The sequence below is a fragment of the Anguilla anguilla genome, chromosome 2 (genome assembly GCF_013347855.1).
Source record: "Anguilla anguilla isolate fAngAng1 chromosome 2, fAngAng1.pri, whole genome shotgun sequence".
Lineage (NCBI taxonomy): Eukaryota > Metazoa > Chordata > Actinopteri > Anguilliformes > Anguillidae > Anguilla > Anguilla anguilla.
The window spans coordinates 63,548,219-63,574,350 of record NC_049202.1 but is presented as its reverse complement, the minus strand read 5'-3'; the positions used below and the strand labels follow the sequence as shown (position 1 = coordinate 63,574,350).

General features: G+C 43.1%; 2 protein-coding genes and 4 gene segments (V, D, J or C); 5 read left to right on the top strand and 1 right to left on the bottom strand.

The window, feature by feature from the left end:
* LOC118220446 (titin-like) overlaps nucleotides 1-26,132 on the bottom strand; it is a 435,810-nt gene that overhangs the window by 313,462 nt on the left and 96,216 nt on the right. Inside the window, exon 3 of one of the 6 annotated variants that reach the window (XM_035404310.1) lies at nucleotides 4,666-4,672. The exons of the other annotated variants lie outside the window; for them this stretch is intronic. Within the exon in view, the coding sequence (XP_035260201.1) occupies nucleotides 4,666-4,672 (7 nt within the window). The remainder of the gene's footprint in view (nucleotides 1-4,665; nucleotides 4,673-26,132) is intronic. 6 annotated transcript variants of the gene reach the window in all.
* LOC118220452 (immunoglobulin gamma-1 heavy chain-like) overlaps nucleotides 1-26,132 on the top strand; it is a 147,741-nt gene that overhangs the window by 110,400 nt on the left and 11,209 nt on the right. The window contains exons 1-2 of one of the 2 annotated variants that reach the window (XM_035404329.1): nucleotides 25,318-25,391; nucleotides 25,533-25,840. The exons of the other annotated variant lie outside the window; for it this stretch is intronic. Of the exons in view, the coding sequence (XP_035260220.1) occupies nucleotides 25,334-25,391; nucleotides 25,533-25,840 (366 nt within the window). The 5' untranslated portion in view covers nucleotides 25,318-25,333. Of the gene's footprint in view, nucleotides 1-25,317; nucleotides 25,392-25,532; nucleotides 25,841-26,132 lie in introns of those variants that run through there. 2 annotated transcript variants of the gene reach the window in all.
* On the top strand, nucleotides 2,077-2,796 carry LOC118220457. The segment is given in 2 exon segments: nucleotides 2,077-2,167; nucleotides 2,344-2,796. Coding segments are annotated over 2 exon segments (414 nt in total).
* On the top strand, nucleotides 11,373-12,074 carry LOC118220514. The segment is given in 2 exon segments: nucleotides 11,373-11,463; nucleotides 11,582-12,074. Coding segments are annotated over 2 exon segments (336 nt in total).
* On the top strand, nucleotides 16,410-16,992 carry LOC118220499. The segment is given in 2 exon segments: nucleotides 16,410-16,515; nucleotides 16,603-16,992. Coding segments are annotated over 2 exon segments (360 nt in total).
* LOC118220510 lies at nucleotides 20,173-20,714 on the top strand. The segment is given in 2 exon segments: nucleotides 20,173-20,291; nucleotides 20,410-20,714. Coding segments are annotated over 2 exon segments (336 nt in total).

Here is a 26,132-nt window from a genome sequence, read left to right as displayed (position 1 = left end):
AACTGACAAACCTTGTAGACTGGTTTCACAGTACAATCATCAATTGCCACATCCATTCAGTCTCATTGCTGTAAATCCTAATGTGAATGAAACAGGCAAAGCAGACTGTGAATTGTTGGGTAGGGTTACAGAAATGAAAGTGTTTTGTATTGAAAATAAGAACCACAGTATTTATCTGCAGCTCCTGTGAGTTTCCTGTCCTGTTGCTTCTACACTGTTGTGAATGTGATCAGCAGTGCCCCTCACTCTGCCCTCCCCTAGAGGAGGGCCCAGTGTAAACCTCCCACTGATATAAATGGAGCCAGTGTCAGTGTGAGAACCAGAGCAGCAGTCAGTGGGACTCAGTCTGTGCTTTAACTCAGTGCTCCTCCTTCTCCTCCTGCGGTCATGAAGCTCCTACCAGCCCTGCTGCTGCTCACAGCACTCACTCTCTCAGGTCTCTCTCTTATTCTCTCTCTCCTCTCTTTCTTTCTCTGTGCTTCTTCTGTGTATCACATCTGAAATCTGACTGTTCTTTTAATTACAGGTGTTCAGGGTGAGATTGTCCTGATAGAATCTGAAGCAGTGCTAAAGAGACCAGGAGACTCTCACAAACTGACATGTACAGCCTCTGGGTTCACATTCAACAGCACCTGGATGTCCTGGATCAAACAGGCTCCTGGGAAGGGGCTGGAGTGGGTGGCCAGCATCAATGGTGGTGGCGGCACATATTATCCCAACTCTGTTGAGGGAAGATTCACCATCACCAGAGACAACAGCAAGAACCAGCTGAACAGGCTGGCAGCTGAAGACACTGCTGTGTATTACTGAGCCAGAAACCCACAGTGAGAGAGAGTGAGGGGAGAGCTGCACAAAAACCTCTTACCCTTTATCACACAGAGCTGCAGCACAGAGCTCTGGGATGAACACCGTTGTATGAAGTCAAACTCACTGTTTCTGTTTTAAACATCTGACTGCTGATAATTCTAGACCATCAACCCTCTTTAAGTCACCTGCAAACCAGCACACTGTAAACCTTTTCTGTCTCTACAATATTGGATGCTGATTCCAATCAATATGAGAAGTCCAAGTAAATTTAAATTAAAAAACATGTTTAAATTTACAAGAACCTCACAACGATATTTTTTAAATTCCCATAAATCGTGCATAAATTGTACTTTGTAAAGTGTTTTATGTTTTTACACTAGAGACGTTCCTCAAAAGGTCTAATTTGCTATATCGATGTTTGACACTTTATATTTACATTCACTCCAAAAGAAAAACAGCAACACTGCCATTATATTTGTCTAAACTGCATTAGCATGATGAATATACTTCAGCCCTCAGTTTCCTCATCTTGTATGCTGAACTCTCTCTAAAACCTTGATAGTGCGAAGACTGTGACTGATGTCATGCCACTACTTGTGCAGTTGGTAACTGTAAATAACATATTGTGTTGCTTTGAAATTTCTATTAGATACCCACTCAGCTGCAGAAAATGTAAGAAGTGCTGTAATACTTTTTAGGTAAACCATAGAGACATCTAAAGTTATTCATGAGGTAAAAGAAGACCACTAGGTATCACATCTACATTCATAAATGAGCACATTATCACTGTACGCTAAAAGAGGTCCAGATACAAACGCGCCTGTTCTAGGTGTATCTGTATGAGCTATGAGCTACATGATGAGATATACTGACATCACCTGCTTTTTCACAGCTGCCAATTGCACTAGTGTTTTATCTGTATGTACATTATGAGGATAATACAGTGAAATCCAATAAGTAAATGGGTGCTCTAATCAGCTTAAGAGCATTTTTAGCAATCTTCATGGAATGTGTCACATTGCAAAAATATTCAAATCATAACTACAGGAGCATTAATTCTAAACCTAACCTATACGAATTGTAACAGTATCCACTGTCCATTGTAATGCTGGTGTGAACTGCCTGCTGTGTTTTATTCTCCTCCAGGAGGGGGCAGCAGTGCTCCTTAGAATTTATTTTGTTTATCGTCTCCCTCCAGCCCCCAGAGATTTAAACAAATTTAGTCCACAGTGTTTACCATAAAAGCCACTGAGAATTCTCCTCCCAACACTGGAGCATCACCTGTAAAACAGAGAGGGAGATCTGTAAGTCACAATGGGAGCTATTGTAGCATTAGCTGTGTTGCTGGGAGCTTTATCATGTAAGTGAGCACGCTATATTCCTATTTGAATTGTAATTAAGATTTTTCTGTGAAATCCTCCAAAGATTTACTTTTAGATAAAATAAAATGAGTTGTCTATTATTTTTTGCAATTGGTTGTGTAATTATTTTGCTTATTGATGTACTCACAAATATCTTTCATTTCCATCTCCACAGACGTTCGCTGTGTTGAACTCACACAGCCAGGCTCTATGGTTGTAAAACCAGGACAGTCTCTGACCATCTCCTGTAAACTCTCTGGGTATTCTCTGACCGATGGCAGCTATGGTACAGCCTGGATCCGACAGCCTGCAGGGAAAGCTCTGGAGTGGATCGGGCGATATTGGGTGGGTGGGGGAACCAACCAATATCTTTATAAAGATTCCCTGAAAAGCAAGTTCACCATCTCTATAGACACTTCCAGTAACACAATATCTTTACAAGGGAGCAGCCTGCAGACTGGAGACTCAGCTGTGTATTACTGTGCCCGAGACCCACAGTGCAGCAAAACAACGCTAGAGCTGTACAAAAACACATCACACTGAGTGTCACCACTGAACGCACACACTCCACCTGCATGTAGCACTCACTGTCCATTCACCATTATCTGAAAATAGCAAGAAAAATAATAAAAAATTGGCAAAACCTCAGACCTGCAGCAACTGAAGTTTTATTGTTTTTTAAAGCACAAAAATGATGTTTGCATATGAAAAGCTCAAATGTAAAGAAACAAACATAGAATACAATAACTGGGCATATACCCTATAGACATGGACACGCAATGCACTTTGACCCTGGTCTTCTTCAGTGGTGCCTGCCTGGGCCCAGTGTGGTCTGGGGCATCAGCTCACACAGTTGAACAGGAGGAGGGGGTGACTAGTGTGGATGACTAGATTCAGCAGTGGTAGCCTGTTGCCTGTATGCAGCTGTACGTGTAGAGTGCTGTACTTTACAGTCTGAAGTGTGTTCTATAGCCAGAGAGGGGAGTAGGGGAGAGATGTGGTAAATGCAGCAGCATCAGCATTCTGAATGAGCAGGAGGGGCCTGATGGTACCTGCAGGGAGACCCAAGGAGAGAGCAGCATCATCCATTAAGGACACCATAAGGGCCTGAATAATGAGCTGGGCAGCATATGCAGGAAGGATAGGACCGATTTTACAGATGTTGGAGATAAAAAAATCAGCAGCTCCAAGTAACAGAGTGATATTCTCAGTGAGAAACTGTGTTAACCTGGATCATTGGCAGTGTGGAATATATATATATATATATATATATATATATATATATTGTGGCAGGCTCACGGGTGTGGGGTTTCCACGTCACCAATTCAATAACTAAACAATCACACGAAACACGACTGGAGTGAAATAGGGGGATTTATTTAGGGAAAATTTACACAAGGAGGGGAAGGGGAAATTCAGCAACCAATCCAAAGTCCACAATCCGTTCTCGTTGTCCTTTTCCGTAATCCAGGGATATCCAAAAAACCAGGTCCTCAGCCAAAACAGTTCGGTACACAGCGGGGTTTGTCAAACAGTCCGGGTCACAACAGGTAATCACACAGATAATTTTCGCTCTCACTTACTCTCCACAACACGCGTTTCCCTCACGGTACTTTGCGCCGTTTGTTCACTTCGCTTCCCCTTTTATCCCTCTGCCCTTAATGGCTTAATTAGGCCCAGGCTTGCCTCGTTGGGGCAGGAAGTCCATATAAGGCTCGGGGGTGGAGCCAGCGGGCGGCAACGTATCTGCCCTCAATTACCACTCCCCTCACCTCTCCCTGCCGTCTGCCACACACCCCCCCCCTCAGCTCCGACCGGGAGGGAGCGGGGCGGTCCAGCTCCCTAGAGCATCCCTCCTGGAGAGGGCATCGGCATTTCCATGTGCTGCACCTGATCTGTGGATGACAGAGAATGCAAAGGGCTGTAAGGATAGGAACCAGCGGGTGACCCGGGCGTTACTGTCCTTATTACGTGACATCCAAACCAGTGGTGCATGGTCCGTTACGAGGGTGAAGTGCCGTCCCAATAAGTAATACTTCAGCGTTTCCAGGGCCCACTTGATCGCTAGACATTCTTTCTCCACAGTGGAATATCTTTGCTCCCGTGGTAACAGCTTCCGGCTAATGTATACGACTGGGTGTTCCTCACCTTCTTGTAGCTGTGATAGGACGGCCCCCACCCCTGTTTCGGACGCATCGGTCTGCACCACCAGTGGTTTGGAGAAGTTTGGAGTCACCAGCACGGGTCCAGAACACAGTGCTCCCTTTAAGTCCTGGAAGGCCTTCTCCGCCTCCTCGGTCCATATCACCTGGGCGGGCAGATGGCTCCTGGTCAGATCCGTCAGGGGGCTGGCTCGGGAGGCAAAGTTGGGAACAAATCTCCGGTAGTAGCTCGTCAACCCCACAAACGTGCGTACTTGCTTCTTGGTGCGGGGGCGTGGCCAGTCCCGAATCGCCTCCACTTTCTTCACCTGGGGTTTTACACATCCCCTCCCGATCGTGTACCCCAGGTACTCAGCCTCCCGTAGGCCGAGTCAACATTTTTTTGGGTTAGCTGTTAGCCCCGCCCCCCTTAAGGCCTGTAAAACCGCATTCACCTGGTTTAGGTGGATCTCCCACTCGTTCCCGTGGATTACAATATCGTCAAGGTAGGCCGCGGCATACTCACGATGGGGACGGAGAACCTGGTCCATCAACCTCTGGAAGGTGGGTGGGGCCCCGTGCAATCCAAAGGGCAGCTTTCTGTAGTGGAACAGCCCATCAGGGGTGGCAAAAGCAGTTTTCTCCCGTGCCTCGGGAGCTAAGGACACCTGCCAATAACCCTTTGTCAGGTCAAGTGTGCTGATAAACCGGGTGGTCCCCAGCCGTTCTATTAGTTCATCAATTCGGGGCATCGGGTAGGCATCGAACTTCGAGATTTCATTCAATTTTCTAAAATCATTACAGAAGCGAATGGTGCCGTCTGGTTTCGGCACCAACACTATGGGGCTGCACCACTCACTATTTGACTCTTCGATGATTCCTGCTTCCAACATCATTTTTACCTCGTCCCTTATGGCGTCTCTCCTCGCTTCTGGTATGCGGTAGGGTCTCAATTTTACCTTTTTCCCAGGTTCAGTGATGATGCGGTGCTGTACCAGATCGGTGTGTCCCGGTTCACTGGAGAACACATCCTGGTTCTGGCCGACCAACTCCCTCAGCTCCTGCTTCTGTGCTTGGCTCAGCTGCTCCCCCAGTGGCACCTCCACAGGCTTGGTCTCTGTAGTAGCCTTCTTCGGGGGAATAGAGTATAGTACCTCACGTGCATTCCATTTTTTCAACAAATTCACATGGTAAATCTGGGTCAGATGCCTACGCCCTGGCTGTCTGACCCTATAATTAACTTCACCCACCTTCTCAAGGACCTCATATGGCCCGTTCCATCGGGCCAAAAACTTACATTCTGTGGTGGGGACCAACACCAACACTTTGTCACCTGGCTGGAAGTCTCTTCGTTGCGCCCCTCTGTTGTACACCCGCGCTTGGGCCTCCTGTGCCTCCTGCATGTGTTCTCGTACCAGGGGCCACAGGGTTGCCATCCGGTCTCTCATGTCTTCCACGTGTTCCACCATGGTTCGATGGGGCGACGGTTGCTGTTCCCAGGCTTCTTTAGCCACGTCCAGTAGTCCTCGGGGTCGTCTCCCGTACAGGAGTTCAAAGGAGAGAAACCTGTTGAAGCTTGGGGCACTTCTCGGATCGAGAACATCTGGTAGGGTAGTAGCTGGTCCCAATTCCTCCCGTCCGCCTCCATCACCTTCTTCAGCATCTGCTTTAGGGTACGATTGAATCTTTCCACCAATCCATCGGTCTGCGGGTGGTACACTGAGGTGCGCAACTGGGTTATTTTCATTAGCTTGCAGAGATCCTTCATGATTCGCGACATGAACGGGGTTCCCTGGTCGGTTAATATCTCGTCGGGGATGCCGACTCGGGAGAACAGCATGACTAGCTCCCATGCGATTCCCTTGGTAGCCATGGTGCGCAGGGGGATGGCTTCTGGGTACCTGGTGGCATAATCCAAAATCACCAGGATGTATTGGTGACCTCGGCTGCTCTTGGGTAGAGGTCCTATCAGGTCCATTGCGATCCTGCTGAAAGGGACTGAAAGGATGGGTAGGGGAATTAAGGGGCTACAAAAGTGTGGTTTTGGTGCCACCTGTTGGCACTCCGGGCAACTGCGGCAGTAATCTTCCACTGCCCTTTTCACACCAGGCCAGTAAAATCGTGCCTTGATCCGGTCTAAGGTCTTCTCCACCCCTAGGTGGGCCCCAAGAAGGTGGGAGTGCGCCAACTGCAGGACAGTTTGTACAAAGGGTCGGGGCACCAACAACAATTCCAAACATTCGTCGTTTTTCTTCACCACCTGATACAACAATTTCTTCTTTATTGAAAAATGAGGGTATGTGATCTGACTTACCCCCTCGATAGGCTTTCCATCCACCACTGTCACCTGCTGGAGAGCGCTGGCCAGGTTGGAATCCTCCAACTGGGCCGTCCCAAACCGGCCCATTAGAGAGGCGGGCTCTGGCGCCACCTCGTGATCCATTGGGAATATGCGGTCCAGACTCGCCTCACCTTCCTCCAGTCTTGCATCATCTGCATCGTCCTCAGAGAGGGGTTCTGTTGACGCCTGGGGGTCCACTTCCTGGAATCCACACATCTGGTTATCACCCCTTCTGGTGTCCCTCCCGCCTCTCCGGCTTCCTCCCTTTTGGTTCCCTCGTCTCCCCACGTCTCCGGACATACTGGTCCACAGTGGACGGAACATCGGGGAATCTCTCCCGATAAGGACCGGCACCGGTAGGTTTGGGACGACTCCCGCTGGTCCCGTGTGTTGTCCCTTTGTGGTCTGTAGGTGGAGGAGTGTGGTAGGGTAGTTCTTTGTTTCCCCGTGTATACATGTGATGGCCACGGTGTCAGTCAGGTTTGGGGACTGGGCGTAGTCGGGGCGGATCAGGGTCACCATACTCCCGGAGTCCAAAAGTGCTGTGGTGTCCTTTCCATTGGCCCTTACCGGGGTAACAGGGGTAGGACTACTTTCCTCAGCCCAGCATGCCATCAGCAACCCGCAGGGACGCCCGGTGGCTACCTCACTGGCCGAGGCCGAAGGCATCTGGACATCACGGTTTGGACAGCTCCAGGCGATGTGTCCCGGCTCACCACACTCGTAGCACTTCCTGCCGTCTGTGTTCAGGAAGGGGCGTCGTCTCGGGGAGCTGACCATCGGGGTCCCTCCATCCTTGGTCGTGGTCCAGGCCTGGTCCTCCGTCCTTTTCCGCTCTTTCGGGCGAGTGGAGGGTTCCGCCTTCAGTGGTCGTCCGCTGTGCAGGACCTCCAAAGCCACCTGTTGACCTTCCACCAGTTCCACCAGCTGATCCGCGCTCTGTGGGTTAGCTTGGCTTGCCAACTTCTTAGCTTCAAATGGGAGAGAGCATAGAAATTTATCAATGACCACTTTCTCGAGGGGCGTGGTGGTCAGTGGTTCCGCCGTTAGCCAGCTCTTGGTCAGCCTAATCAGATCATGCATTTGTGATCGGGGGGACGCTGTGGCATCATACGTCCAATCATGGAACCGTTGCGCCCGGCCGATTAGCGTGTAACCATAGCGGCGCAGGATCTCCTTTTTCAGCCCCTCATAATGCGTCGCCTGTTCAGCCGTCAGATCCTGATAGGTCTTCTGTGCCGCGCCTGACAGGAAGGGTGCTAGCAGGCTGGCCCATTGCTCATGGGGCCATTTCTCCCTAGCCGCCATCCTCTCAAAGGCTTGGAGGTAAGCCTCGATGTCATCCGCTTCTGTTAGTTTCAGCAGAAACATACTGGGTTTAGGATGGGAGACTGCTGCGCCTGCGGCCACGGCAGCATGGGCGGCTGTTAGCTGGCTGAGTTCAGCTCGCAGGAGAGCGGTCTGCTGACGCTGTTCCTCCAGCAACTCCCGATGCATAGCCTGCTGCGCTATGTTGGTCTCCACTAGTTGTTTCACTAAGGCTTCCATTATGCTCCGTGTCTGTTTAGTTATTGAGCTTGGGTAGTGCCCGCATTCTCCACCATATGTGGCAGGCTCACGGGTGTGGGGTTTCCACGTCACCAATTCAATAACTAAACAATCACACGAAACACGACTGGAGTGAAATAGGGGGATTTATTTAGGGAAAATTTACACAAGGAGGGGAAGGGGAAATTCAGCAACCAATCCAAAGTCCACAATCCGTTCTCGTTGTCCTTTTCCGTAATCCAGGGATATCCAAAAAACCAGGTCCTCAGCCAAAACAGTTCGGTACACAGCGGGGTTTGTCAAACAGTCCGGGTCACAACAGGTAATCACACAGATAATTTTCGCTCTCACTTACTCTCCACAACACACGTTTCCCTCACGGTACTTTGCGCCGTTTGTTCACTTCGCTTCCCCTTTTATCCCTCTGCCCTTAATGGCTTAATTAGGCCCAGGCTTGCCTCGTTGGGGCAGGAAGTCCATATAAGGCTCGGGGGTGGAGCCAGCGGGCAGCAACGTATCTGCCCTCAATTACCACTCCCCTCACCTCTCCCTGCTGTCTGCCACAATATATATATGCCATTGTGTTACTCCCAGTTTAAGATTTTATTGTCTTTTTTCTGACTTTATCAACCTTACCTCAATATCCATAGCAATTTTATACTTACAGATAAAATATCAAAACGCAGATAGACTGATCCACACCATATTTGGGGGAAAGAAAAAAGAAGAAATTGTTTTGCTAAAGGTGACAGATATAAGCTCATGGGTGGTTTATCTACTGAAATATCTATAGAATATCGATATACTACAAATATACTGGGACATTTATATATGCTTGATTTTATTCCCCATGGAAGCACAGCATATGCAAAAATCTGTCATTTCCATTTGTTTTTCCTGTAGTTACATCTGTAACAGGCATAATGTTCTCCTCCAGGAGGGGGCAGCAGTGCTCGTTATAATGGATATTCTGACCCTCTGAATTTATCTTGTTTTTCTCCTTCCTCCAACCCCCAGAGATTTAAACAAATTCTGTGCACAGTATTTACTATAAAAACCCCACTGAGAATTATCCTTCTAACACAGGAGCATCACATGTAAGACAGAGAGGGAGATCTGTGTGTGACAATGGGAGCTATTGTAGCATTAGCTGTGTTGCTAGGAGCTTTATCATGTAAGTGAGCATGCTATATTGCTATTTGAATTGTAATTAAGATTTTTCTGTTAACTCCTGCAGAGATTTACTTCTAGATAAAATAAAATGAGTTGTCTATTTGTTTTTGGAGTTAATTGTGTAGTTATTTTGCTTATTAATGTACTCACAAATACCTTTTATTGCTGTCTCCACAGACGTTCGCTGTGTTGAACTCACACAGCCAGGCTCAATGGTTATAAAACCAGGAGAGACTTTATCTGTCCCCTGTAAAGTCTCATATTCAGTTAGCAGTTATAACACAGCCTGGATCCGGCAGCCTGCAGGGAAAGCACTGGAGAGGATTGGAGTTATGTGGTATGATGGAAGCACTGCTTATAAAGATTCACTAAAGAACAGGTTCACCATCTCCAGAGACACCTCCAGTAACACAGTGTTTTTAGGAGGGAGCAGCCTGCAGGCTGGAGACACAGCTGTGTATTACTGTGCCCGATACACACAGTGCTGCAAAGCCACAGCAGACCTGTACAAAAACCCACCCTCATGAGTGTTGCGGCAGAACACAAACATTTAAGAGCTCTGTGAAATTTGAACCCTACATGATCAGAATGTGAATTAAAATATTTTCCTCCATTTGTGCTGCAGTGTGCCTATAAAATGTAAATCCCATAATGGTTTATGACCTGTGTTTGTAACTCAAAATTTGTAGTTTAAATTCCCAGCTGGAGGGTATGCATTGTAGTTTTGAAAATGCTTTTCCTAGATTTTTTGACAAAAACTCCAGCTGCATCAATGGCCTGTATGTAAATTTATAATTCTCATTTACTGTTTCTATTATGACACCGTGAATGAATAAGTCATAAATCCATTTTGAACATCCAAAAAGTGATCTTTTGTTGGTTTAGGAAAACCTGATTTTATTGTACTCAAAATACAAAATTTTAGAGGCATGTAGTTTGTTATTGCCACTGATGTAAAGAAAATCTGCTCCTCAGTACAATGTATGTACATACAAATGAGCAGATCATCACTGTACTCAACTAAAAGGTCCAGATACAAACCTTTCTGTTCATGCTATATTTACAGAATATCTGTAGACAACAATATACTGGGATCACAGGATATTAGTCCCCAGAGAAACACAAAGATGCACAAATGCTACTCAATGTAGATTCAGTCCACAATATTTCCTATGAAATGCATTTACAACGTGAGCATCATTGGAATAAAAGAGAGAAAGCATCTCATACTGCAGTTCTACTCAAAACCAGCTTCGCCCCCTTTTCTGTTTAAATATGACCACAGCCTCTAAGCCCTGGAGAGGTGAGAAGAGCAGCTCACTGCAGCTCATCTGCAACACAAACCAGGTTCCCTGCATCTCTGCTGAAGGTTCTGGCAGCTGCATCTTGTGAGTTTCTGTTTCTGTCCAACTGCTTAAAACCAGAGGAACGCCCAACCCAAAAATACATTAAAATAACAATAATAATTATTCTGCCTTTGGCTTCTGCCTACTGCCACACAGCTGTGTGGCAGTATATTTTCGGTTGAAATGTCATGAAATCCATTTTTTTTTCTGTCTTAAAGTGTCCATTTCTAAATTTTGCTAGATTTTCAACAATTTTATCAGCAATCGAATAAAAATGATTAATTTACATTATTTTGTGTGGTATTGCGTAACATTCTCACACATCTGCTGGAATGTTTTGAGATTTGAACAGCATCTGGAGAGTTAGAGCATTTTAATGAAAGGAAAATAGCTATCAAAGCTTGATTTAGATTGTTGCATTAGAATTTTAAATGCATATATGTTACAGTACTGCTAATATTTGCACAGGAATCGAACATTTTCTGTAATGAACATTCAATAAATAATATTTGTGGAACATTCAGACCAACTAAGCATTTATATACACACTGTACACTTTATGTAAATAGGAATTCCCATGAGAGGCGGTTATGTAAATCTCATGAGCCCCATGTTCTTTAAAACACAGAAATTACAGAACATACTCAGTGACGAGCAGCACTGTTCACATCTTGCCTTTTGTTGCTGTAAATGAAATAAAATGGAGGCCTCAGTATTCATCATAGCTTTGCTGTTTGCGTTTAAATGTAAGGACACAGCTGATTTCATTCCCTCTTTTCTCCTGTCTCACAACACTTGATTGAGTGGTGCTACAGTACTGACTATAGAACTGTTGTAAAACTGTGTTTTTGTCCCCTTCTGCAGATGCTCATTGTGACATCACACTGACAGAGTCTGCTCCACAAATGAAGAAGCCTGGAGATTCCGTGAGGCTCTCCTGCAAAATTACTGGATTCTCACTCAGCAGCTACAGTGTGCACTGGGTTCAACAGGCTCCAAACAAAGGGCTGCAATGGGTCGGATACTACAGCGTTTCTTCTGACGATCGTTTCAAAGTTACAGAAGATTCATCCAACAGCATTGCTTACTTAGACATCACCAATCTCCAGTCCTCAGACACAGCTGTGTATTACTGTGCCCGAGAGACACAGTGAAAGAGTTTAAGGCCCTGCTGTACAAAAACCCTCCACAGATGATTTAGCAGGCAGTGTGTGACTGGCTGTTCTGTGTGGCCTAAAGACATTTTCTGTTATTGTTTTTCGCCTGGATTTGCACCATAAGGCTTCATCACATTTGATTTCAACATTTAAACAAAGTTGAAATTAATTTAAGAAAATAACAACTACATTTAATCCAACATAATTATATGTGTTCAATTATTCCTCTATATTAAGCTCCCAGTGGATTCAAAGTGAACAATAGCTTGAGTAACAAGCGAAAGTTTGTAAAACACAAAAACTGCAGACTTTGGCATGATTACACAATGGGGATATGGACGCAGGAGCATGTTTTCTTTATAATATTTTATGGGATATATGATTTACAAAACAAGCTCCTGAATCAAAACCCTTGAACATAATGCATATACACTTCAACATTATGGCAATAAACAACACAAACTTTTAATTTGTCCTTTATTATTTTCATTTTATAAATGGTAATAACATAATCATTCATTCCACTGAGATTTCTTAAACACACAATCATCCTAATTTGCATAAACTGGGTTGCAATGTTAGTGCACAGACATGCATATTTAACTAGACAGGCAAGCACACCTTCAGCTAACCTCATCTTGTGAAGCCCCAGAAGTAAGCCAGTACTGCACATGTTGATTGCAAAATACTGGGGCTCCCATTGAAGTGAATGAGGAATATCAGACTTTTGAAGGCAAAATAAAACTTTCCAGATGATATTTTGAAACTCCATTAATGATCATTGCATTTCATATGTAAAGCAGATTTCTTTTTAAATGCAATATGTAATAAAACATTTTTCTGGATTTACTAACCATTCTTTTCAAATATAATGAAATGTATGATCACAAGAGATTGACTGAAGAGATTACCTTTGGTTGTTAAATCATCTTAGTTTTCTACATTGAATTCAATTCGGCAAGTGAATTGGCATTACTTCTTAGGCTTCACTGCTTGGACCCTCCTAGACTCCAACCCTCACCTGTTCCTATGTACACTCTATGCATTGGTGGAAGCAGTCTGCTTTTTAACATTCTGCTCCTGAAGGGGACAGCAGCACTGATCATCCCATCCATTATCTATACCCACTTATCCTGAGCAGGGTCACGGGGGTGCTGGCTGGTGCCTACCCAGCATGCAATGGGCAAGAGGCAGGAATACACCCAGGACAGGCTGCCAATCTATCACAGGGCGCACACACACACACCATTCACTCACACACTCATACCTATGGGCAATTTAGAGTCTCCAATCAGCCAACCTGCATATCTTTGGACTGTGGGAGGAAACTGGAGTACCTGGAGGAAACCCACATGGACACAGGGAGAACATGCAAACTCCACACAGAAAGGCCTAAGCCGAGATTCAAACCCATAACCTTCTTGCTGTAAGGTGACGGTGCTACCCACTGCCCCACCGTGCCGCCCAGCACTGCTCATAATATGAAAATATTGGTTAAATAAGACTAGTGTTACAAATACAGGGTCCAGCGTTTAACAGTGGATTTTCAGCTGCTTTCTGTAGTGTGGTCAGATGCTGTCTGTCTTGGACACTCTCATTAGACTGACTTGTGTAATGTTGTGGAATGTAATGAAACAAACACTGAACACAATGACAGGGCATTTACCCGCAGACAGGTGCACACAATGCACTTTGACCACAGTCTTCTTCAGTGGTGCCTGCATGGGCCCAGTTTGGTCTGGGGCATCAGCTCACACAGGTGAACAGGAGGAGGGGGTGACTAGTGCAGATGACTGGATTCAGCAGTGGTGGCCTGTTGCCTGTATGCAGCTGGACGTGTAGAGTGCTGTACTTTACAGTCTGAAGTGTGTTCTATAGCCAGAGAGGGGAGTAGGGGAGAGATGTGGCGCTTGTGTATTTTGGCTGATGGTAAATGCAGCAGCAGCAGCATTCTGAATGAGCAGGAGGGGCCTGATGGTACCTGCAGGGAGACCCAAGCAGAGAGCAGCACCATCCATTAAGGACACCATAAGGGCCTGAATAATGAGCTGGGCAGCATATGCAGGAAGGAAAGAACCGATTTTACAGATGTTGGAGATAAAAAAAATCAGCAGATCCAAGTGACAGAGTGATATTCTCAGTGAAATTATCTAGGATCATTGGCAGGTTGGAATATATACGCCATTCTGTTACTCCCAGTTTAAGATTTTATTGTTTTTCTTTCTGACTTTATCAACCTTACCTCAATATTCACAGTCATTTTACTCATACAAATATCAAAACACAGATAGACTGATCCACACCATATTTTGGGGGAAGACAAAAGAAGAATCAAATTGTTTTACTCAAGGTGACTGACATATTGTTCATGGGTGGTTTATCTACTGGTTTATCTATAGAATATCTAAATACTACACATATACTGAGATATTTATATATACTTGATATTATTTCTCCTGGAAGCACAAACATACACAAAAATCTGTGATGTACATTTGTTTTTCCTGTGATTACTTGCATAACAAGCATAATGTACTGAAAATAAGACAAGACAGCTCTCAAGTGAATTTTTTTACAATCCATATGAATGCATCAAATTGTACAAATATTCAAATCATAACAATGTGAACATTTATTCTGAATTTAATCCTTTAGCATTGTTACTGGTGTAAATTCCAGAGTGATGCCGGTGAAAGAGGCCTGCTGTTTTAAATTCTCCTCCAGGAGGGGGCAGCAGTGCTCCTCATAATGGATATCCTGTCTGAATTTATCTTGTTTTTCTCCTTCCTCCAAGATTTAAACAAATTCAGTCCACAGAATTAACTATAAAAGCCACTGAGAATACTCCTCCCAACACAAGAGCATCACCTGTTAGAAAGAGAGGGAGATCTGTGTGTCACAATGGGAGCAATTATAGCTTTTGCAGTGTTACTGGGAACTTTATTTTGTAAGTATACTGTACATGCTGTATTCATATTTTCAATTCAAAGAAAAATTAGTTTTGTTTTCATAATTGTATTACTTTTGATGTTTGTTCCAATATCTTTTCTGTCTCCACAGATGGTCACTGTGTTGAACTCAAACAGCCAGGCTCTATACTTGTAAAACCAGGACAGCCAGTATCTGTCTCCTGTAAAGTCCCTGACTGATAGCGGCTATGGCATAGCCTGGATTCGACAGCCTGAAGGGGAAGCACTGGAGTGGATTGGAACTATATGGACGGGTGGAAGCACTGCTTATAAAGATTCACTAAAGCACAAGTTCACCTTCTCTATAGACACGTCCAGTAACACCGTGTATTACTGTGCCCAATACACACAGTGCAGCAAAGCAACGCTAGGGCTGTACAAAAACACATCACACTGAGTGTCACCACTGAACACACACACTCTACCTGCATGCATTCAGCATCACCCACATGTAACTTACCAAACACATTACAGTATGTGAAGAATAAACAAACGCTGGCATTTAAATTGAAAAGAAAGGCAAATGTTGATTGAATTGAATGTTTCCCTCTATGTGCTGATGAAAGAAAGGACATATAAAAGTTGATATCAAAAATAATTTATTTAACGTCTAATTTTATAGATATGTAATGGTGAATATGAGGCCAGTGAGCGCTGCTGCTCACGAGTCAAAGTTAAGCACAGTTGTTTATTGAATAAAGGCCTGTGTCTGAACCAGCAGTTAAAACCCTGCAGATTCTGAATCTGTCAGTCACACACTAAAGGCCCTGAGCAAAGCTCCTGCTGGGGCTGGTCACCTGCTGCCCCCCCCCACCTCAGTGAAGGCCATCTAGAAGCACATGAGGGATGTTACAGCAGCGCCGGAAATCTGCTTCATACACATCAGCCAGCAGCCTGTCTTTGGCCCACAGATGGGACACTGTGACCTCTGTGCAAAGAGTATGTCCTGTGGAATTGTGGGAAGTTTTGTATTTTCCTGAGTCATAATAATGAGCAGTAGTGCTTCACCATATCAGGGAATGTGAAAAAAATTGGCTGTACAAAAGTGAAGAACTATAAAAGAAACTGCTTTTTAATTTACAGAAAATTCAGCTGCAATGGTGGTGAAGCAGCCTGCTAATTCTTATTCTCCTTCAGGAGGGAGCATCATCATATCAAAATATTGGCACAAGACATGTATTACAAATACTGGGTCAAGAATTTAACACTGAATATCAGGATGCTTTCTATATTGTGTGATTGTAAACTCCCTGTCTTGGACACTCTCACTAAACTGATCGGTGATGTACTGTGTACTGGAGAGCTCCTGAATCCACTCTCCCACCCTCACCTGCCAGGAAACTCCCTGCATTCACTATGAATAATAATGCAACAATCAGCCATGGAAGAGAGACACACGGCTGTAATGATGTATAATACTTATAACTGCTACATGATCTGCACCCAATCTACAGCTCTGTCTGCTCTATTTAAACAGTGTGTGATCTACCCACCCAGTGAGGAGGAGTTCATGCAAACTCTGAGCTCTTCCTTCTACATTTACCTCTCTGCACTGAGGGAGGAGAGGCTGTTGAAGGAGATTGACTGTAGGATTTTCATCACAGACCGAAGTCAACGACTTTCGCCATGACTGTTATAACCAGCCTGCTTCTGATTACAGTGTTCTTAAAAAGTAGGTTTGAATCTGTCATACATTTAATATTTACTAAAATTGTATTTGTGAGATTGTGTGTTCTAAGACTTTTTTTTCATTTTACAGGTGTTAAATGTCAGACACTGACTGAGTCAGAACCAGCAGTTAAAAAACCTGGAGAATCCCACAAACTGACCTGTACAGCCTCTGGGTTCACATTCAGTGACTACAGGATGAGCTGGATCAGACAGGCTCCTGGGAAGGGACTGGAGTGGGTTGCCTACATAAGCACATATAGTACACCCATCTACTATTCCAAATCAGCTGAGGGAAGATTCATTATATCCAGAGATGACTCCAACAGTAAACTGTACCTGCAGATGAACAGGCTGACAGCTGAAGACTCTGCTGTGTATTACTGTGCCAGAGACCCACAGTGAGAGAAGTCAAGCCTGAGCCCTGACAATAACTCTCTACATGAAACTGTCACCACAGCAGACTTCAGGGAATTCATGTTTTTATTGCCCCTATGGCAAAGTACAGAGAGTCTGAATATTGAAAGTCAACTTGCTATTTTTGTTTCTGTAAGGGAGAGACATTATTTATTTCGATATATAATGTACATTTCATTTAATATTTTGTTTTGAACTGAACATTTACTCTATCGATAATGCACATTCTTCTCTGGTTTAAAGAAATTAACAGCACAGTGATAAACAGTTCAAGAAAGCACTGGAACAGTGTATGATGTTGTTACATGAGAGACGTTCCTCAACAGGTCCAATCTAACGTTTCTATGTGCAACACACTATATTTGTATTTACTCCTAACTAATAACAGCCAAAGAGCTGTGATATTTGTTTAATCTTTAGTAGCTTAATGAATACCAAGTTCTTCAGCCTTCAGTCTCCTCATCTTGTGAGCTAAATTATCACTAAAACCCTGAGAATACAAAGACTGTGACTGATTTCATAGCTTTAATGTCATTTCCTGTGTAATTTGTGACTGCATTTTACATTAAATTGTATTAAGTTGTTGTGTTCCGTTTGTACCTTATTGCTAAATTTTATAGACGTGTAAAGTTACTTATTATCATTGAGGTAAAAGAATACAGTAAGAGTACAGATTTTGTATAGAGTACAGTTTAGTACCATTTCTCTTCATGTAAATTAGTACATTGCTTAGTCCATCCCATTAGCATTATAAATTAGTTTACGCAAACAGCAGTTCCAAATACAATGCTACGTGTTCTTGTCATAACTGTAATTCATTAATAAAAAACACTATATAAACAAATATATTGAGATATACAGTTGGAATGTTTTACATTGCGCAGATGTTCAAATCATAAGGTCTTGAATATTAATTTGAAATGAACCCATTAGCATTTTGACTGATCTTAAATTCTGGAGCAATGCTGGTGGAAGCAGTCTGCTGTTTTTAATTATCCTCCAGGAGGGGGCAGCAGTGCGCTACATGAAGGATATACTGACACTGAATTTATTGTTTTTCTCCTTCCTCCAATCCCCAGAGATTTAAACTAATTCAGTGCACAGTATGTCCTATAAATGCCACTGAGACTTCTCCTCCCAGCACAGGAGCATCACCGGTAAGACAGAGAGGGAGATCTGTGTGTGACAATGGGAGTTCTTATAGCATTATCAGTGTTGCTGGGAACTTTATCTTGTAAGTGAACGTGCAGTATTCATATTTTTATTGAACAATTAGAAATATTCTTCAGTGTTTCCTAAAGTGCTACTTTCGAATGAGATTAAATTAGCTTTTTGTTAGTGCTTCTTGCTTGTTTCAATTATTATATTACTTACAGATGTATTTATGAGTCCAAGTATACATATTTTTTCTGTCTCCACATATGGTCACTGTGTTGAACTCACACAGCCAGGATCCATGGTTTTAACACCAGGGCAGTCTCTGACCATCTCCTGTAAAGTCTCTGGGTATTCCCTGACTGATAGCAGCTACTGTACTTTCTGGATCCGGCAGCCTGCAGGGAAAGCTCTGGAGTGGGTTGGATATATATGCTATAGCGGGGGCACTGCTTTTAAAGATTCACTAAAGAGCAAGTTCACCATCACCAGAGACACCTCCAGCAGCACAGTGACTTTGCAGGGGAGCAGCCTGCAGACTGGAGACACAGCTGTGTATTACTGTGCCCGAAACACACAGTGCAGTAAAGCCACAGCAGACCTGTACAAAAACCCACCCTGATGAGTGTAGTGGCAGAACACAAACATTTAAGAGCTCTGTGAAGCTGGAACACCATGTGTTCAGAATATGAATTAAAATATTTTCCTCAATTTGTGCTGCAGTGTGCCAATAAAATGTACATCCCATAATGGTTTAGGACCTGTGTTTGTAACTCAAAAGTTATAGTTTAAATTCCCAGCTGGAGAGTATGCATTGTAGTTTTGAAAATGCTTTTCCTAGATTGTTTGACTAAAAACACAGCTGCATCAATGGCCTGTATGTAAATTTATAATTCTCATTTACTGTTCCTATTATGAAGCCGTGAATGAATATGTCACGAATCCATTTTGAACATCCAAAAGGTGATCTTTTCTTGCTTTATGAAAACTTTATTTTATTATACACAAAATACAAAATTTTAGAGGCATGTCGTTTGTTATTGCCACTGATGTAAAGAAAATCTGCTCCTCAGTACAATTTATGTACATGCACATGAGCAGATCATCACTGTACTCAACTAAAAGGTCCAGATACAAACCTTCCTGTTCTTGGTATATCTAGAGAATATCTGTAGACAACAATATACTGGGATCACAGGATATTAGTACCCAGAGAAACACAAAGATGCACAAATGCACCTCATTGTGGATTCAGTCCACAGTATTTCCTATAAAAATCATTTACAACGTGAGCATCATTGGTATAACAGAGAGGAAGCATCTCACACTGCAGTTCTACTCAAAACCAGCTCCGCCCCCTTTTCTGTTTAAATATGAGCACAGCCTCTAAGCCCTGGAGAGGTGAGAAGAGCAGCTCACTGCAGCTCATCTGCAACACAAACCATGTTCCCTGCATCTCTGCAGAAGGCCCTGGCAGCTGCATCCTGTGAGTTTCTGTTTCTGACCAACTGTGTAAAACCAGAGGAACGCCCCACCCAAAAATAAATTAAAATAACAATAATAATTATTCTGGCTTTGGCTTCTGCCTACTGCCACACAGCCTTGCAATTTTTATATTTTGGTTGAAATGTCATGAAATTCAAATATCTTTTCTGTCTTAAAGTGTCCATTTCCAAATTTTACTAGATTTCCAACAATTTTATAAGAAACATTCATTTATGAGCAATCAAATAAAAATAATTCTTTCACATTATTGTGTGGCATTAAGTAACATTCTTACACATCTGCTGGAATGTTTTGAGATTTGAACAGCATCTGGAGAGTTAAAGCATTTTAATGAAAGGAAAATAGCTATCAAAGCTTGATTTAGATGTGTTTCATTAGAATTTTAAATGCATGCATGTTACAATACTGCTAATATTTGCACAGGAAAGGAACATTTTTTGTAATTAAACATTCAATAAGTAATATTTGTGGAACATTCAGACCAACTAAGCGTTTATATACACACTGTACACTTTATGTAAATAGGAATTCCCATGAGAGGCAGTTATGTAAATCTCATAAGCCCCATGTTCTTTAAAACACAGAAATTACAGAACATATTCAGTGACGAGCAGCACTGTTCACGTCTTGTCTTTTGTTGCTGTAAATGAAATAAAATGGAGGCCTTAGTATTCATCATAGCTTTGCTGTTTGCGTTTAAATGTAAGGACGCAGCTGATTTCATTCCCTCTTTTCTCCTGTCTCACAACACTTGATTGAGTGGTGCTACAGCACTGGCTATAGATCTGTTGTAAAACTGTGTTTTTGTCCCCTTCTGCAGATGCTCATTGTGACATCACACTGACAGAGTCTGCTCCACAGATGAAGAAGCCTGGAGATTCTGTGAGGATCTCCTGCAAAATTACTGGATTCTCACTCAGCAGCTACAATGTGCACTGGGTTCGACAGGCTCCAAACAAAGGGCTGCAATGGGTTGGATATTACCGCGGTTCTTCTGACGATCGTTTCAAAGTTACAGGAGATTCATCCAACAGCATTGCTTACTTAGACATCACCGGTCTCCAGTCCTCAGACACAGCTGTGTATTACTGTGCCCGAGAGACACAGTGAAAGAGTTTAAGGCCCTTCTGTACAAAAACCCTCCACAGATGATTTAGCAGGCAGTGTGTGACTGGCTGTGCTTTGTGGCCTAAAGACATTTTCTGTTATTGTTATTCTCCTGGATTTGCACCATAAGGCTTGAGTAACAAGTGAAAGTTTGTAAAACACAAAGATTGCAAATCTTTGGCATGATTACACAATGGGGATATAGATGTAGGAGCATGTTTTCTTCGTAATATTTTATGGGATATATGATTTACAAAACAAGCTCCTGAATCAAAACTCTTGAACATAATACATATACACTTCAAAGTTATGGCAATAAACAACACAAACTTTCAATTAGTCCTTTATTATTCTCATTATATAAATGGTAATACCATAATCATTAATTCCACTGAAATTTCTTAAACACATAATCATCCTAATTTGCATAAGCTGGGTTGCAATGTTGGTGCACAGACATGCATATTTAACTAGACAGACAAGCACGCCTTCAGCTAACCTAATCTTGTGAAGCCCCAGAAGTAAGCCTGTACTGCACATGTTGAGTGCAAAACACTGGCGCTCCCATTAAAGTGAATGAGGAATATCAGACTTTTGAAGGCAAAATAAAAATTTTCCAGATGATATTTTGAAACTCCATTAATGATCATTACATTTCATACGTAGAGCAGATTTTTAAAAAAGGCAATATGTAATAAAACATTTTTCTGGATTTACTAACCATTGTTTTCAAAAATAATGAAATGTATGAAGACTGAAGAGATTAGTTTACCTTAGTTTTCTACATTGAATTCAATTCGGCAAGTGAATTGCCATTACTTCCCAGGCTTCACTGCTTGGACCCTCCTAGACTCCAATCCTCACCCGTTCCTATGTACACTCTATGCATTGGTGGAAGCAGTCTGCTTTTTAACATTCTCCTCCAGAAGGGGGCAGCAGCACTGATCATCCCATCCATTATCCTGAGCAGGGTCACGGGGTGCTGGAGCCTATCCCAGCATGCATTGGGCAAGAGGCAGGAATACCCCCAGGACAGGTCGCCAATCTATCGCAGGGCACACACACACACCATTCACTCATACACTCATACCTATGGGCAATTTAGAGTGTCCAATCGGACTACCTGCATGACTTTGGACTGTGGGAGGAAACCCACATGGACACAGGGAGAACATGCAAACTCCACACAGAAAGGCCTAAGCTGAGAATCGAATCCATAACCTCCATGCTGTAAGGCGACGGTGCTACCCACTGCACCACCATGCCACCCAGCACTGCTCATAATATGAAAATATTGGTTAAATAAGACTAGTATTACAAATACAGGGTCCAGCATTTAACAGTGGATATCAAGCTGCTTTCTGTAGTGTGGTCAGATGCTGTCTCTCTGGGTGGGACACTCTCATTAGGCTCGGTCCACACCTCTTACCTCGCCTGTGCGTGATGGTCGCAGAACCCCTTGCTTTTCATTTCGGCGCCCATGTTAGCAGGTTAGAGCAGCCACACAGCCTGCGTGAGACGCGCGTCTGAGGCGCGGCTCGAGCCTCGCTGCTGCGGCGCGTCATCTGGAGTTTCAGCATGGAGCCTATTTCTCACGAGTGAGGTGCGCGGTTCTCAGCTAAAATAGACAGTGAAAAGAGCTGGTGATAGTCATATTGACATCATACCAGCAACATTGCATAACTGACACGTTTCACTATAGTTTCAATGACTAGGATATATCTGAATATGTCACAGACATGAAAAAATGTGAAGAGGGATTGCTGTATATTTTTTATTTATTTATTTTTATTCTTCTTATTATTATTTTTTTTATATAATTGAGCACACGCTTCTTAACCCTTTTCTGTCTAAACTAAATATAAATTAAATTTATAATGAAATGAAATCAAACATTCTCTTATTGGTGGCCATTATCAAGGGCAAACTCAATGTAGAAAGATAGGGCTGGCAGTAGCAGCGCCGCAGCAGCAATGCTGGCGTTATGGACACACACATGCATGCGAGCCGCTGCAGTTCGGCGAGGTAGCCGTCACACACAGGCGAGGTAAGCGGTGTGGACCAGGCGTTAGACTGACTGGTGATGTACTGAGTACTGGGGAGCTCCTGACTCCACTCTCCCACCCTCACCTGCCAGGAAACTCCCTGCATTCATTATGAATAATAATGCAATAATCAGCCATGGAAGAGAGACACATGGCTGTAATGATGAATAATACTTAAAACTGCTATATGATCTGCACCCCATCTACAGCTCTGTCTGCTCTATTTAAACAGTGTGTGATCTGCCCACCCAGTGAGGAGGAGTTCATGCAAACTCTGAGCTCTTCCTTCTACATTTACCTCTCTGCACTGAGGGAGGAGGAACTGTTGTTGGAGACTGACTGAAGGGCTAGCATATCAACTGTAGAAGTCTTTCACCATGAGTATTATAACCAGTCTGTTTCTGATTACCGTAATCTTTACCAGTAGGTTTAAATAACTTATTCTTTTAGTTCTTACTTAAATGTTGATTTGTGAGGTTGTCAATAGTGAGTTCTAAGTCTTTCTTAATTTCACAGGTGTTAAAAGTCAGACACTGACTGAGTCTGAACCAGCAGTTAAAAAGCCTGGAGAATCCCACACACTGACCTGTACAGCTTTTGGGTTCACATTCAGCAGCTACTGGATGCACTGGATCAGACAGGCTCCTGGGAAGGGGCTGGAGTGGGTGGCCCGCATCAGTGGTGGCAGCACATATTATGCCACGTCTGTTAAAGGAAGATTCACCATCTCCGGAGACAACAGCAAGAACCAGCTGTATTTACAGATGAACAGCCTGACAGCTGAAGACACTGCAGTGTATTACTGTGCCCGAGACCCACAGTGAGAGAGAGTGAGGGGAGAGCCGCACAAAAACCTCTTCCCCTTTATCACACAGAGCAACCATATAGAACTGGATTCACTGGCTGATTTAAATAATACTTTTTTTTCAAAAACCTTTAAATAAATTTTAATCAATTTTGGTTTATTTTGTACACATTTCTACATCAGCAACTATAAGCTTTTTGTGCTGAACAAATTGTAATGCAATATTGGTTAAACAAAAGCTTAAATGTTCTTTCATTAACAGTTTCAGTTATGATTTAATTAATTAACATGCAGTGATGACCACCCCGGTGGTGTTGTTTATGATTCATAACGACCTGAATTGCTTATACATAAATATAACTGTGACCCATTTGGTTATGGGTTTATGCATACGTGTTATTGATGTGGGTACCTTTAGGAGAAGAGCAGTCTCTAGTGGAAGAAAAGAGGACCTGCCAATCAAAATCATGTCATTATACATTCAATGAGAAAACTAAAATATAAACAAATTTACTGAGGTTGCCTGTTTTCTTTTTGTGGAAATCCAAATCTACACATAAATGTTTTCTTATTTCCATTTGGCTTTACTTTTTAAACCATGATAATTTACCCCAAATAGGACAAATAAGCAAGTATTTTTGTTAACTTCCATTTATTTCTTGTGATCTAAATGGAAATATTCCTGTGTGTATAAATCCGTATGGTAACTTCATGAGCCTTATTTCAGAAACAATATAATGCATCTAAAATTACTGTTACAGATCTAAATGATCAAGTCATGCTGGTGGAAGCAGACTGCTGTTTTTAATTTTCCACCAGGAGGCAGCAGAGTTCCCCCTAATTAATATTTTGACCCTCTGAATTTATTACCTCTGCCAGGCGAGAGCCTGGAGGGGATTATGTGTTTGGTCGTGCGGGGTGCGCGGGGTGGGTGTGGGTGGGTGGGTGTGTGTGTGTGGGTGGGTGTGTGTGTGTGTGTACGCAGATCTCGCATACTACTGGGCCGATCAGCCTAATACTTGTTGTGCATGCTAACAGCAGGCCAAGGACCTGAATTCTCGAATATTTTGCAGATCGGTCAATGACAAGTATTTTATTTGAATTCATTTCCATAATTGTCCATTTAAATACATTGAGTGCTAACTCCTCACTCCTCCTAACCGGCCGGTAGGGGCCGCAAGTGATCAAAAACTGCTTTCGTTTGAAATGAAAGACAAGCGATGTAAAATGGCATTTTCAACATTAAAATGCCAACAAAATAATCCGCCAACTAACGGGGTATATTAATGTTTGAATCTGTGGCAATTATTTTGTTGGCCTTTTCACATTGAAATGGATATTTTACATCACTGGTCTTTTGGAATTGTTCCTGGCCAGAATGATTGTTCCTGTCCGCATTTGAAACAAAAGTGCCAGACTATAACGTCAACGTTAGCTCTGTCTAACACATCGTGGCTGAAAGGAGTGAAATTAGCTAAAATGTCACCACCTTTAGCGTTACTTCACTGAATCGGCGTTTTCGGGATTTTCAGTCGTACATGGTAAAAACTTGTAATGTTGTCTTTGTCTGGTTGCATTGATTGTGTAGCCTCTATTGTTGCATCAGCAAACCTAACACTCCTGGTGGAGATCTGCACTCTACTGAGTGAACTCTTCTAGTTTTGTTTGATTTTACCCTTCTGCCAACCCCCTGAGATTTAAACAAATTCAGTCTGCAGTATTTCCTATAAAAGCCACTGAGATTTCTCCCCCAACACAGCAGCATCACCTGTAAGACAGAGAGGGAGATGTGTGTGACAATGGGAGCTCTTATAGCATTAGCAGTGTTGCTGGGAACTTTACCATGTAAGTAAAGATGCTGATATTGCAGTCAAACATTTCCAATGCAGTTGTGTTGTTCTTCTGAGTGGCTTTCACAAAAAAGGTTATTAATTATTCTGTTTTGCATCATGAATTTTTTATTTGCAATATTGTTGTCTTTCACAGACGGTCACTGTGTTGAACTCACCCAGTCAGGGTCTATGGTTGTAAAACCAGGACAGTCTCTGACCATCTCCTGTAAAGTCTCAGGGTATTCCCTGACTGATAGCAGCTATGGTACACACTGGATCCGACAGCCTGCAGGGAAAGCTCTGGAGTGGATTGGCCGATATTGGGCGGGAACCCCCCAATATCATTTCAAAGACTCACTGAAAAGCAAGTTCAGCATCTCTGTAGACACCTCCAGTAGCACAGTGACTTTGCAGGGGAGCAGCCTGCAGACTGGAGACACAGCTGTGCATTACTGTGCCCGACACCCACAGTGCAGCAAAGCAACGCTAGAGCTGTACAAAAACACATCATACTGAGTGTCACCACTGAACACACACACTCTACCTGCATGCATTCAGCATCACCCACATGTAACTTACCAAACACATTACAGTATGTGAAGAATAATCAAACGCTGGCATTTAAATTGAAAAGAAAGACAAATGTTGATTGAACCCCAAATGTTGATTGAATTGAATGTTTCCCTCTATGTGCTGATGAAAGAAAGGACATATAAAAGTTGATATCAAAAATAATTTATTTAATGTCTAATTT